Genomic DNA, 14,426 nt, shown 5'->3' on the forward strand with positions numbered 1-14,426 from the left:
ACACGTATATCTGCAGTGGTTTGAAAACAGTGTCGACCTGCAGGAAAGGTTATGAAAAAAGTATTTTGTACATTTTCCAAAATCGCAGTTTATATCGTTCCCAGTGGGATGGGGTTGCAGTATAAAGATATTCACGATAATCCGCTATTCAACAGGCATTTAGGACCTTGGGCTTCTCTGGGACTGTCGGGGCGGAAATAGTGTTCCGTGTTCCCATCCACCCGTTCTCCTTTGTCCAAACCCTCGTCATTTCAACAGCACTATCCTGCACCCTCATGAGTATGAGTCCCCGTCCCCCCCCCCCACGTGCTAACCTCGACTATTTGAACATGTTGTATGTAAAAGGGAAAAGGAAAAAAGAAACATGTGCCTTTTTAAAGAAAGCAAAGCTTAAACATCCGATTCGTTGCCCTTCTTTTTCCTGTAGAGCCGCGTACCTCACCTTTCTTCTTATTGCACGTTTGGATTTCCCCCTCGATTCTCTGGGTCTTCCAATTGGAACGGGCGGCCCAGTCTCCCATCTGGTCTCAAACATGACCCACAGTCCTAGGAGGGGTCTAGGTAGTAGATTTTCTTTCGTCACTTTAGGAAGCTTTCAGCAGCACTTATACCTCAAACAAATGTTTTGGATATCGGAACTGGAGCTTTGTCTAGTCGTAACTTTTGCTCTTCCCCTTATGGTCCCGGGAGTCCACTGAGGGAATGACACAGGATTTTGCGTATGCCAATCAGAGGAGAAGGGGCATAATGTATCTTTAGTTTTTGGGAGTCTATTCAGTCATACTTTAACGGGTCAAATCTCTTTCAGAGTTTATATATTTTCCATAAATCTTTAAAAAGCCTTTATAGGATAGAAACAATAAGATATATTCTTGGGTCTGTGTACAACATGGTAAACAGAACATGCAGTTCCAGTTCTGCCATTGGCTGTCCTTGATCCTCTGTGTGGGCATGTTTTCACAATGCAAATGCTGCAAATTAACTTGCTTCCTGTAAAGTGTTGATCGATTATGCTCAATGACTGTCATTTTGATGACAACATGCCGATGCAGAGCTTTGGGTGCAGGCGCTGGCTGACTCTCCGGTCAAACCTCACACATCTATGAGAAACCTAAACATTTTTTTAATGCCCTTTTTAGTATTTGTTGCACCCTCTCCGGCACGTTTTCCTCAACATCATTGCTGTTGTAGTTTGCACGTGCCTAATACATTTCCACGTATATTTAAGCAATAGATCACGCCAGGCTGTGGTATGTGCTCATTATACCACTGTTAAGGGGCGTTGTCCGGCCCCGACGCGCAGCGGAGGGCCGGCGACCCCCTTCATGCCACTGACTGAAGTGATCTATTGCTTTTATACAACGGTTACTATTATGGCGAAACGAAAGTCATAGACACACTACATTTAAAAAGAAAAAAAATAGCCGTTTAATTAAAGAATACAAAAAAGTAGTCCCTCCTGGCTGCCGCTATGCATCGACGGTCGCTATGGAACACACTTCAGCGTCCCTCCGAGAGAAGGCTCCGATAGAGCGGTTCGCCGGCAATTTATCCTATGGAGCAGTTCACTCGCCGTGTGCCTAAGCTTTCGTTAGTCTCTCCATCGCCTTGCTCACATTTACACGCTCTCCATCATCCAACACATGTTTTACTTTGTAACTGTTTCTACTTCCAGGCGCGGAGTGATATGCAAACTTTCACAAAATGATCGGGCGTCATAGCAGTTATGTATGCGCTCATTATACAACAGTTGGGAACCAATCAGATCGCTGGATTTAGGTCCCCCGTTGTATAAATATATATATATATATATTTCCCTTTTATAGATCTCGCTCTCTCCATCTCTATAGATATCTCTATATCTATAGAGATATCTATATCTATAAATATATATATACATATGAGTTAAGCACTTAACTCCTATATCGTGGCTACTACCGTTCCCTAAAGAATACTGTAGTTGTTGATTGTGGAGGTCAAGCAGAGTAGGACCTCAATGGTCCTGGAATGGTGAGTGCCAAAGCCTCATTTGTTTTGGTCTGTTTTTCGTTTGCTTTGGTCTGTTTCTTGTTTGTTTTGGTCTGTTTCTGTTAGTTTGGAACACAGATCACCCTTGATAGCAATGAAAATGTGGTGTCCAAATGTTTAGACATCTAATATTGTCTAACGCAAGAATTTAAGACACCTAAATTACTTAACCTTTCTCTGTTGGACCATTCAAATGGAATACACAGGAAATAGTTATTAACTAATCACTGGGCAATTTTATTTTAATGCAAAGTACTATAAATAACCTTTGTGTTTAGGAAAGAAAATTGATGAAAATAACATTCATATTTTAATAATGGTAGCACTTATTGGGTTGTCTTCTTGTTTTAAGGTGAACCTTATCCCTGTCAGTATAGTTTTATGTTTAACAAAAAAATTATCAAAATGAATGTGAATGTTCAAGAGAATGATTGACAGTGGATTGAGAATGGAGGTGCCCTTAATTTCAAGAATATTTGGCCAATTTAGTTAGCATTTTGTCGCTAGAGTACAGAATAATCCATGATACAAGTAATCGGTTTTGCATTCGTTTACATGTATTATAACTGACGCCACCAGTTTATTTACAATGCCAAAAAATATATATATATGTGATTGAGTGAATTTTGTAACGCTCCCATGCTCAGGTTGTCATTTGATACAATTTGCAGATGCATTGATAAAACATGCTTAACGTCCACTAGCAGACTGTATAAACCAAAAGAAACCTAACAAACGTGGAGTTAGAATCTGCGGCGTTGTACTGTGTTTTTATCAGGGCCACTTTGAGAAATAACAACACAGAACCCCAGAAAGGTGTCCCGACGTGTCTGCTTGGAGGTATGAACGGCTGTGCCATGTACTCCTCCTAAACAGTTAACCCCCCCTTCCCCTTCCTACCCCATCATCATCTGTTCTCACACCTCCGATTCATTTTGTATCCAAGTTTTTTTTATAGTATAGTTCTTGGGGCAAAAAAACAAACAAAAGAAAAACCGACATTATTCACAATCTGCATAAGGGTGCACTCATGGGTTACTTTCACATCCAGTGTGTGTACAAATCTGCTGCTGTTTTTTTAAACCTGTATAAAGGAAAAAAAAGAAAAACCGCATACTTGCCTCATACTGGCTCAAGAATGTATCCTGCCTCTCGGGCATACTACATTTTTGAGATTGACAACTAAATATGCAATACTTATATAAAATAATTACACTTACAGAGTGCATTTCTACATGAGACATGAAATTGCTTCCTTTTGTTGTTCTTTGTTGTTTTTTCCAATATAAGCTATACACACAAGGGCGGACCTGCATTCGTCTTCTCTCTCTCTCTTCAGGCCTGAGCTTTTCAGGAAATACCATCACGTTACTTTTCACCGCACAAATAAAGCCTATTATGTTAGACGACAAGTTGACCAAAGCAAGATATACAGACGAATTCAACATATATCCACGTGATTCTTTGGATAGAATTGTACAGTTCTTTGTTTTTTAACACATTTTGTATGCTATCTCGGATGGCTTTGGTCAAGTTGTGAAATACTGTGAATAGAATAGGTTTTAGTCTTTTCACGCAAAACTGTTTGTGAAAGTAATCGACCAGCTTGAATCTAAAAGTTTGCACTACCCAAATATTGTTTTGAAAATCTATTTTGTATAAAACATATGCAGACATTATCTTTAAAAAAAAAAAAAAAAAAGATATCAAGGGCAGAGCATATTTCACTGAGATATACTTTCTTTAAAACTTTGTTATGCTTAAAATTTCATTTATGTACATATATTCAATTATGTAAATGTATTTGTCTCAAAATACCCATTTTTCTAACTCATCTGTATCATTTCTCCATGTAGTGTGAATCTTATTGATCCTTTCCTCCATTTATTAAATGTTGAAATGTAGGCCTGTCTCAGTGGTACTTTAAAACAAATTGTACACCGATGCATTTATTCAACTAATTCAATTCTGAACAATAAAAATGGTTATCACGGCAGCCAATTGCTCTTCACCAATAAATGTGCTTTTATCATGGGATGCTTGTTTTGTGGATTTCTTCAGGGCATACCCCAAAAATATACCAAGAGTATCCAACTCCTTCAATCTAATATCCATCTATAGCAAGTCCCATCATGCAATGTAAGCAGACAGAAGCCAACAGTTTTCGGTCGGCCTAGCAGAAATATCCCAACAAATAGCAACTTGCCTTGTTCATATAACATCCAGGCAGGCATGCAGGTCGACAAGATTAGATGGTTATAAAATGTAAGTGGCTACCTTGTTGCTGCACAGTGCGCTGTAGCCTGCACTTGCCAGCGGACGAGTCACTGTCACTGGTTAGCACCTGTGCTCATTGGGCTATGTGGGCTCAGCATGTCGGGCCCCTTCCCTCCTGGCACCCTCCATGTGATCCGTGTCTTGCACCCTATCTCTCAACTGCTCTACGACAACCACCCGGATCGCGGTTTCAAACTAAATAGCTTCAGCATATCCATCGTTTTGATTGATCGTACCTTTTTTATTTCAACATAAACAAGAATGTCGGATGGAGATGCAGTCGTTACATCCACTGCGAGATACGACCACAACCTGCTGGCAGACTATAAAAATAGGATTCGCCTATATTGCCTCAATGGCGGCCACCACCTCCAGATGCTCCCAGATGGGACGGTGCACGGCCAGAGGGAAGAGGATGACGTCTACAGTAAGTAGGACCGGACTAATATAAACACGTTGTTTGGCGCATGTTGACATTCCAGTCTTGATTAAATAATACTGTACTGGATTTTGTTTGGCCCATCACGCTATCTTATACAACTTTGTTTAACGCATCTTTGATTAGTTTGATCAGCTCGTTAGTTTGATCAGCTCGTATATATATATATATCTATATCTATAAATATATATCTATATCTATAAATATATATCTATATATATCTATATCTATATATATATCTATATCTATAAATATATATATATATATCTATAAATAGATATATATATAATCATGTAACAGTGCTACATAAGTACATAGCAATAAATAAAAAGGGACTTGGGATTTATTTATCTGATGAATTTATACTATTGCCTATATATTTACATTGTGTAAATATTTTCCTTATCTTAAAACTTTTTAATCAAATATATCAATAGTCGAAACTAGCTTTGAATAAGCAGTTTTCATTCACGTGTAGTCACAAACCAAATATCTGCTAAAAAAAAAGATTGCAAACTTCACACAACTGAGTAGCTTATTTTGCTCCTCTAGAAACGCGTCTATAATTTTTAGAATATTTTTTTTCCTACTTGAGAAGCTGTCCCCTCTCTTCTTGTCCCATGTCATTATCTCTGCTCTCTTTTCAGCTGTCCTGAGACTGAAAGCTGTAGAACCTGGTGTGGTTGTGATTCAGGGAGTGGAAACTGGGAAATATCTGGCCATGAGCAATGCAGGCCACTTGCATAGTTCAGTGAGTGTCATAGATACAGAAATATATCCATTTTCAACCAGACAACATGTTTTTCACCAGCAACTGAATATGAACACAGTCAACACACACGCCCATGCGCGCACACATGCACGCACGCGCACACACACACACACACACACACACACACACACACACACACACACACACACACACACACACACACACACACACACACACACACACACACACACACACACACACACACACACACACACACACACACACACACATTTATTGCAGTCCCACACACGCCCTGGGACTGCAATAAATGAGGGAGACCGATGTCTGTAACTCTTAAAGTTGCATCTAAACAAGCCAAAGGACTTTCGGATGTACGATCTGGATAGATGGGGCAATAGCAGAGATGTTTGGTTGTAACACACAAACACAGAATGGGGATGTTTAGGAGTGGTGTTCTGCAGCCAAAGGGTTCAGACACCTGCAGTGTCACTATGAAACCATCTCCTACCGTGCAGGCCTTCTAAGCTCTTCTATCCCATAATATGTATGGAGAGGCTAATGAGAGGGCTTCTTACCCAGTTATAAATTGGCTAACCCGTCCAAGCGCAGCAGCAAATCTACGACCAAATGGGAAGAAAATAGGAGTAAATTAGGTCCCACCACAGCCTCCATTGAGATAGTGTGGTCAGGGCTCTTTCAAGAGCTGTACATCAAATGCCCTTAATCAGTGGTTGAAGGAGGAAGCCAGCAACTCAAATTACTATAATTTGAAAAGGAACACCCAATTGTCCAACTGGATGCATGTTGGTTTCACTATGGGGGAATAAATGTTATCCTAAAATATTGTCATGGGATTTGTGACCTCAGGCTAGATTTTGGTTTAGATTGCGAGTAGCATCATGGGATTTTGTTATGCCCTGGCACAGATGAAAGAGAGTTTTCATGCCAGTGTGTGTGTTTCTTTGTCAATTCTCTGAATCATGTCCACCCTTCCTGTCTCGTGTATTTCTCCTAGTCCACAGTAAGTGATGAATCTTACTTTGTGGAGGTGCTGGAAGAGAACCACTACAACACCTATCAGCCCCGGAAGTACAAGGAGAGGAACTGGTATGTGGGGCTGAAGAAGAACGGCAAGCCCAAGCCGGGCCCTCGCACCCACATCGGTCAGAAGGCCATCTTCTTCCTCCCACGACGGCTAGATGACACAGGGGAGTGATAATAATGACCTCCTATTACTGTTATATTTAACTATGTAGGTACGATGATGATGGCCTTTACACCCTGTGCACCTGTACCACAACCCTTGGCTTTGGTGTGCCACCATATTTATAACTGAACTGGATGTGAGACTATTGATAGACTACTGTCTATCGTGTCCTTGTGTAGGTATGGGTGCGGGCAGTGTCCCTTTCCTATTGTGGTATGATGGATGATAAAATAGCGATATCTGCTGAAGGAAGTAGCTTGATCAGTCCTCATGAATGTCATTATGGCTGCTTTTGAAAAATGTGAATGTAAATTGACTTAATCTCACACTCACTGTGCATTACTGTCCTAGTAAAAAAAACAAAACTATATGAACAACACAATGTAGTCATAGATTATTGATCACCTGACGAGTGTGTCCATATCCTTCATAGCATCCTTCTGACCAACCAGCGCTCATGGTCCCTGCTATTTGACCTGGGCTCAGTCGAAAGAACACCAGCCAACATCAAAGACATTCAGCTGACATGAAGCTTTTTAATCAAATTTTAAAACATCAGAACAATAAAACCCAAAGCAGCTATACATTAAACAAACAAGCAGGTTTTGTTCATTCTCATGGTCCGACACTTTTTCCATAGATATTTAACAATGTATGTGAGGACCTACTGAACTAAAAGTGCTGCATGTCCTGGTTCCATATTCAAATCATTGAAGCAGTACTCCACTTGAGCCAATAAGGAGACACCTATTTATTTTGATGGATGAGTATGATTTTGTGTTTAACAAACATGAAATAAGTCACCCGTATGTTTACTTTTTGTGTATATATATATTCTACAATGAAGTATAGAACACCCTGGGTTTTATTGATGTGTCTAAAGTGCACCTGCATTCAACATTCTTTGATAGCAGGGTTTTGACACCTACTACATTTCTAAATTGCCCCATAAGCAACTGGCTAAAAATTTTTAAATGAACAAAAATATATATACACTTTCTCTTGAAATAATGCCTTTAAAGTTAATCTCAACCCAGAAATGCATCAGAATCTGGGCCAAATAAAAGTTATGATTTTTGAAAGGTACATCATTCCTGGACAAAACATCTACATCAAATATATATTAGAGAAGCTGACCCCAATAGCAATGTATCACATGCGTAATTAATTTAGATATTAACGTTTTGGATACAGCATGGGCATAGGTCATACAAGTAGCCTATAAAACAAGGCCCTCACACCCACACTTTAATTCGGTGGCTCCCTTCTTGCTCAATGCAAATGCTGCACCGTGCGTCACTCTTGGTTATCTTGCTTGGATGCTTATGGTTGCTTGATTTGTGAACACGTTTGTTGATTTATGTTAACAAATACCAGAAGAACCACCTCAAATCACAGGGATTACACAAAGCATTTGCCTAATAGCCTAAATTAAAGTTACTGCTGTGTGAGTGAATGTGTGTTTGCGCCATTACACTATCAACTTCATCAAATAGAACATTACTAGCATGGATGTGGATGCCCATTTCAGTACTGTGATTACTAAAGCAAACGCTAATACCGCCCTCTATAGGCTTAACTGCAATGTTGTTCAAAGCCAAAAAAAAAATAGGTCAGTGAATTGAATCAACTGTGACATTTACAGCATGGTCCTACCTTGTCTCTTGGGTGAATGTTGCATTATAAAAACACAGTATAATCATCACACAGAGTAATCATGGGGGGAAATTTACAATGTGTTCTGCATGCTCATCACAAGTCTTCAAAACAAGTGTTGCCAATTCAAAATGCCAGTGGGCTCCTAGTCGTATCACCAACAGAAGACTTCCCTATTGACTTGAAGGGACTAATGCATGCCAGCACACTTCCAACAAAACAATATAAGGCATTAATCAATATGTTACAGATGTATATGTGAAAGCACTTAACATAAGCCACTACGGACTACATAGAAAGACTAATACCGTTACAAATTACCATCAATATATTTAAAACGGAAACAAGTGTCAGGGTTCAGTTTTTTTTTTGTTTCGTTTTCGTTGAGTTTATTTCCCTCCCCGACCTCATCCTGTAGAGAAGCCGCTTCAGTCTGGTGCTTTCACTGTCGGTCGAGTGAGAACTCTTCCGCCTCCACTTGTCCGGAACGTTCTGTGTAAACAAGAGTTGGACGAGAAAACGAGGAAACGATACATTCAGGTATGGAAGGCTGCCATTTCTGGACAGCAGAGTGATACAGCATCATTATCAAGATGTTGTGCAAGATTGTGTCAGGGGTTTGGTGGGTAATCATTACATTGTGTGTGGATGGTATCATTGTGTCGTACCTCTAGTAAATGAAGAGCACCCGTGTCCGAGGCAGAGTGGCGTAGGCGGGGTCTGCCAGCTTGCGCACTCTGGAGTAGTTTACGAACCCTCTGATGAAGAGCATGAAGCCTAGAAACAAAAAGAAAAAACAAGTTGGGAAGTTTCATTTTGAGGCTTCAAAGTATTTCTTAGAAAAGGTTATGGGCGTGCATGGTTGAAAAGTGATGATTTACTCACCCAGGGCCAGGAAAACCCACCACAGCCAGTACTGCTCGTTGAAGTAGCCCGGGAAATAGGTGGAGAACTGAAACAAAGTAATAAGATCGGGTCAGACAAGACAGCCATAAACAGTATTTGCTTGTTTGATGCCAAACAATAACGCTGACACACCAATCACGATAAGAAAAAAAGGGTCCCATAAACTGTTAGAGAATTATTTTATAACCATCTGTGTATCCGGTTTATTGAACTCAAAGAGAGCAGACGTTTGCAAACAAACTCCATGGGCTGGCAGGTAGGGGATCTACATGTTACAGAGAAGCTAGTCTCACATAATACTCACAAGTATGATTGCAGACTGGCTCAACTCTAGGTCCTTTCACTTTTTCAGATAGGCAACTGCAATAAAGTGTCTATAAAGGTTTCAAACAACTATGTAGACGGCCACTTTAGAAATCCACTTCGAAACCCAAAACCCAGCTTAACCCCGCCCTCTTAGTTTCAGGTTTCGAGCCACGGCAGTAGTAGGCAGGACTGAGGCTAAAGTTGTCCTACCCTCACGATCAGAACCCATTTGATGAGGGACAGGCCGAATCCAGAGATGGCCCCGTATCGGCCCGCTGCTGATGTGGTCAAGCAGAACGACAGGAAGAAGCCAATCCAGTTGAACAGGAATGCCACTGGAGGAGGGAGAAAACAAGACTATGTTGATTCCAAACACAGTGTTTTAAATAGCTATTTGACTAGCTTTGATATCAAGCGACTATCATCATTTGAATATTTAAACGTTGGGAGTTGAGTGAAGTCCTAGCTGTCTATAACTGTAGACAGTAGCAGAAAGACAGGGCCACAGAGGTTCTTACTGAAGAAAGTGAGCATGAAGATGCCATCGTTTCCTATCCGTAGCTGGTCCGCGTCTTCAAACTCATCCCTGGCAACAAAATCGTCCTCCTGCACCAGCAAGCACAACACAATAGTGCTCAGCTTCAACCCTTATCCTATTTGTTATTTTTCTGTATACCATTTTGTGAAGCGCCATAAAAATCAAATAGATAATTTTTCAACTTTAAAGCCTTTTAAACCATAACATCCACAATAATTATGATTAGCATTTGTTGCAGCAGAACGGCCTCCATTTACGGACATATTAAACGTACAACCAGGAGATAAATGTCAAAGTGTCATTTAGATAGGAGGTCGGGGTACCGTCACTCGGCCAGCAACCAATGGGATTGCAGACTCTACTTTGGTTCTCTCTGCTTCGTCGTAGGAGGGCAGTGTTGTGGCCACATTGTAAGATGGGGGATTTGGGAAGCTTCCTCCATCCTCTTTGTAGTCAAAGAAGGCTGGAGAGGCCACAAGTAAATAGAGGTAAATGCAGATGACAATAACAGGGCAGATAGCTATAAGAAAATGGGTCGAGTCATTATTTACATAAAAAATGTATGATGTAGTCAGATAATCCGTGTTATATATATAATAATGTGGCCCCATTTGTCTATTTCTGTATCTGTATTTCGGGTCACAGAAAAACTGTGTTCGAAAGATAGAACAAATGCTGCACTTAAATGTAGGGTTCTGAACTAAAAAGACTATTGCATGTTCTATGATTTATTGGGTTTCACACTTAATGTAGTTATACTTGCAATTGCACCTTTAAGGGGTTCTGTTAACAAGTAAGACCATTAGAGTTCTGAGTCACTGGATAGTGAGAGGACTCTGGAGGCTTCTTACCTGCATTCGCTGCAGTGACACTGCTGTAGGGTGGAGGAGCGTCCTGGGTGGGGGCCTCCTGTGAAGCCTGGGCTGGCTCCTCTTCATTAACCAGCTGACGCAAAACATCAATCACAGTCAACAGTGGCACCCCTCACAATTATTAAGGCCTTGGTCAGTTTGTGCATTATAAATGTGGTAAAGAGGGCATTTCCTCAAATCTCAAGTCTGACTCAACACCCCCAAAAAAATATTTAGGCCTATATGTTGACATATAAATGGCAGCATAGAGCTAAGATATAGTCAATAGTAATCAGATAAGGTAGCTAAAGTGATTGTAGACATCAACCTTTGAGACATCCAGAAGACTCGCCAGAGATTTAATTGATACCTAGTTGTACTGTAAGCCTCTAGTGTAGCACTTATAGTTGCGTAACATTATATACATGGGTGCTAGATTCACATACACGATCATACATTCAGGGACTTTACATCATGGTTGTTACATCTCCAACCATGTAACGTCAGTCACATTACATCATGGGTGCTACGTTACACACACACACACACACACACACACACACACACACACACACACACACACACACACACACACACACACACACACACACACACACACACACACACACACACGATAGTAAGGCCAGTCCCTTCAGACGATAGGCTATTTGTAACGCATTGCTAGTCAATGCAACGCATGGCTAGTGAATAACATGCAAAGCTAAATCTACCGTCGCCAAAATAATTTACGTCACCTAGTTAGTCCGAGCTGAAAATACCTCCTAGCTAACGAGGATATTACATTTGTATACTTGACATTTAAGACCAAACGAATGTCCAAATAGCTACGTTATAAACACGTGTAAGGCTAAGCCCAACTCTGGCCCACCCATAAACATTTGCCTAGTTCCGATTTCCACTGACTGTTAACCCTAGCTAACTTATTAGCCAGATAATTGTTGAGATCGGTCAATACAAAACGAGGCCTACCTCTTGATACCTCACGTTGCTGTTCTGCTCTGCCATTGTAAATGATTAAAACAGTGGAAATGTCCACAACAAGTAGATGAGATGTGCTAGATTATCCTGGCGGACGATGAAGCTAAGATTTAGATCGCTAGCATAAATCGGCCATCTTCACACAACCGATTGCTGACAACTAGGTCTACTCTGTTATTCCACCACGCGTCACGTGACCCACACGGACTGGCTGGAGCAGCCTCCTCGTGAGCAAATAGCCAGCCCCATAAATAATAATAATAATAATAATAATAACAACAAGGACACAGTTAAGTTTTGATGAAGTGTTTTTATTGTTCAAAAGTTCCATATTTACTTATATTTGTACTAAACAACCTCAAGAGTTCTAAAAAAGAAAAAACATAAAAAATGAATTATTTCTGCTCATAATAAGATTTAAAAAAAAATCCTGCTTTACTCAAAGAAAATTATTGCAAAATATGTTATGAAATGATAATAAGGTGGAGTGTTGAAAACAGTACATTTAAATAGGCCTTTGCCTATTGCAGAACTTCAGTTTTTCTTCAGGCTACCAGGAAGTGGATCCACCAGCTTGTTGTGCACGTGCATCATCCCTAAATGCATGAATACAAGAGTACATTTGGTTCAGGTTTGGGTTCTAAAATACATTCTGTTGACATGCCCAATGTCTGGTATGTGTTTTTCTAGTATTGATATAGCGTACATATGAGTTAATTTACGTTTGTGAACAAATGACGAATCCCCACTGCCAATATAAGTCTAGATCAGTCATTAAACTATAGCCTACTGTAGAGTGCCTATGTGGAAAATCAATGTTACCTTTAAAGTATTTAACAGTTTTGACCCTGAGTTCCAGAGTGGCATCTTCGTCACACACAAAAAGGGTCTGTGGGTGCTGCTGGAATGCAGATACCGTCCACATGTGGTTAACGCCCTCCTCGATAGCTTTGTACAAAGCAAAAGCCTTGTGTCCGCCAGTAATGAGAATCATGACCTGACCATGAACAAAAAAATAAAAGCACCATTTGAGAAAAGGCAGATTGCACACACAATGTTACAAACAAAGAATAGCACAGCAAAACATTATAAGTGAAAGGGAGATGTCGAACCTCCTTTGCCTCCATCACAGTGCCTACTCCGACTGTCAGAGCCATCGTGGGCACCTTTGACAGATCCCCATCAAAAAATCGAGCGTTAGCCTGGATGGTGTCCATCGCCAGGGTTTTCACTCTGGTCCGCGAAACCAGACTAGAACCGGGCTCATTGAAGGCAATGTGTCCATCGGGTCCAATACCTGAAAAAGGGACAAGTGTGATTCTCAGTGTTGAATGAGATGTTTTAAAAATGTAGAGTTTAGTAAAATAACAATTTGATGGTTGGCTACATAATATGTTCAGAAATTCAGAAATAGTTCTTACCTCCAACAAAAAGTTCGATTCCCCCAGCATCTTGTATCTTCTTCTCAAAGGCCTGGCACTCTGAGGGAAGATCTGCAGCATTTCCATCCAGAATGTGGACATTTTCTGCTCTTATGTCAATGTACTTGAAGAAGTTATTCCACATGAAGGAATGGTAGCTTTCCGGGTGATCTCTGGGAAGACCTGGGCAAGTTCAGAAATGTCAATTTAGATAGGTTTGCACATCAAATCAAAAGGACCCATGCATGATTAAGCATTCTTAGGATTTACTTACCAACGTATTCATCCATATTAAATGTCTTGACATACTGGAATGAGACTTCTCCATTCTTGTAGAACTCGATCAGTTTCTTGTAGCAACCAAGTGGTGTTCCACCTGAGCAGTGGGAAAACAAATGTGTTCCGTTAAACCGACGGCTCTGTCATCGCCATAACGGATGAAGTATGATAACTAGTTGTTTGCTCAAGCAACGGCTTACCAGTTGGTAGACCCAATGTGAAATATCTTTCCGGACCAGGATTGAAGAGTAAAATCTTGTTTCTTACGTATTTTGCAGCCCACTCACTAACCTGGTCATATTGTTCAAGAATAATGAGTTTCATTGTCTTTAAAAACGAGAGCAACGAGGCTTCTTCTTGATCGCAGAGATAATAGTAGTGCTTAAACAAAGGTCGACCATCTAGTTCGTCGCTGCGAAGCGAAATGTGAAATATGTAGGCTCATATAAATTGGTCTTTGAACTCGGGACATAGACAGGAAGCTCGCTCGGCGCGTTTAGCTCGACAGACCACTCAACTGTTGGAAGCGAAAGAAAGCGTAAAAAAACGGATACAAATTCTGCAATCCATTAATACTTTGGGAAATACGCGGCAAGATATTGGCAATAGTTATAGCTATGTTAAACAGTCGATGGGTTGTGTTCTGCTAGTTGGGGGAACTCTAGGTCATATGACTTACCGCTGCTTGATGCTGAGAGCTGAATCAGCGAACCAATGAATCCCATTTCCGGTTTTTCCTTATGTATGCATTTCATGTAATACGTAGCTGGAAATAAAAAAATAAAT

The 14,426-nt window shown here is 40.5% G+C and overlaps 3 protein-coding genes across 4 annotated transcripts; 1 reads left to right on the top strand and 2 right to left on the bottom strand.

The window, feature by feature from the left end:
- The first annotated feature begins 9 nt into the window (after positions 1-9).
- Positions 10-7,209, top strand: fgf1a (fibroblast growth factor 1a). Its single transcript, XM_056600653.1, has 3 exons — positions 10-4,732; positions 5,392-5,495; positions 6,493-7,209. Exons 1-3 carry the CDS (start codon positions 4,567-4,569, stop codon positions 6,691-6,693), a joined length of 471 nt encoding a protein of 156 aa, XP_056456628.1. The 5' UTR covers positions 10-4,566; the 3' UTR covers positions 6,694-7,209.
- An 827-nt stretch (positions 7,210-8,036) lies between these two features.
- Positions 8,037-12,160, bottom strand: ndfip1 (Nedd4 family interacting protein 1). Its single transcript, XM_056600652.1, has 8 exons — positions 11,932-12,160; positions 10,942-11,035; positions 10,414-10,553; positions 10,071-10,158; positions 9,763-9,887; positions 9,226-9,292; positions 9,009-9,117; positions 8,037-8,832 (listed from the first exon to the last, which is right to left on the bottom strand). Exons 1-7 carry the CDS (start codon positions 11,965-11,967, stop codon positions 9,011-9,013), a joined length of 657 nt encoding a protein of 218 aa, XP_056456627.1. The 5' UTR covers positions 11,968-12,160; the 3' UTR covers positions 8,037-8,832; positions 9,009-9,010.
- A 77-nt stretch (positions 12,161-12,237) lies between these two features.
- gnpda1 (glucosamine-6-phosphate deaminase 1) lies at positions 12,238-14,364 on the bottom strand. Of its 2 annotated transcripts, none has more exons than XM_056600650.1 (6): positions 13,841-14,337; positions 13,636-13,737; positions 13,362-13,544; positions 13,053-13,237; positions 12,763-12,937; positions 12,238-12,536 (listed from the first exon to the last, which is right to left on the bottom strand). In XM_056600650.1, exons 1-6 carry the CDS (start codon positions 13,962-13,964, stop codon positions 12,475-12,477), a joined length of 831 nt encoding a protein of 276 aa, XP_056456625.1. In that variant the 5' UTR covers positions 13,965-14,337; the 3' UTR covers positions 12,238-12,474. The 2 variants fall into 2 exon arrangements, with proteins under 2 accessions (XP_056456625.1, XP_056456626.1); XM_056600651.1 differs by having other exon boundaries at positions 12,242-12,536; positions 14,320-14,364.
- Between the last annotated feature and the right edge of the window lie 62 nt (positions 14,365-14,426).

Source organism: Gadus chalcogrammus, chromosome 10 (assembly GCF_026213295.1).
Source record: "Gadus chalcogrammus isolate NIFS_2021 chromosome 10, NIFS_Gcha_1.0, whole genome shotgun sequence".
NCBI lineage: Eukaryota > Metazoa > Chordata > Actinopteri > Gadiformes > Gadidae > Gadus > Gadus chalcogrammus.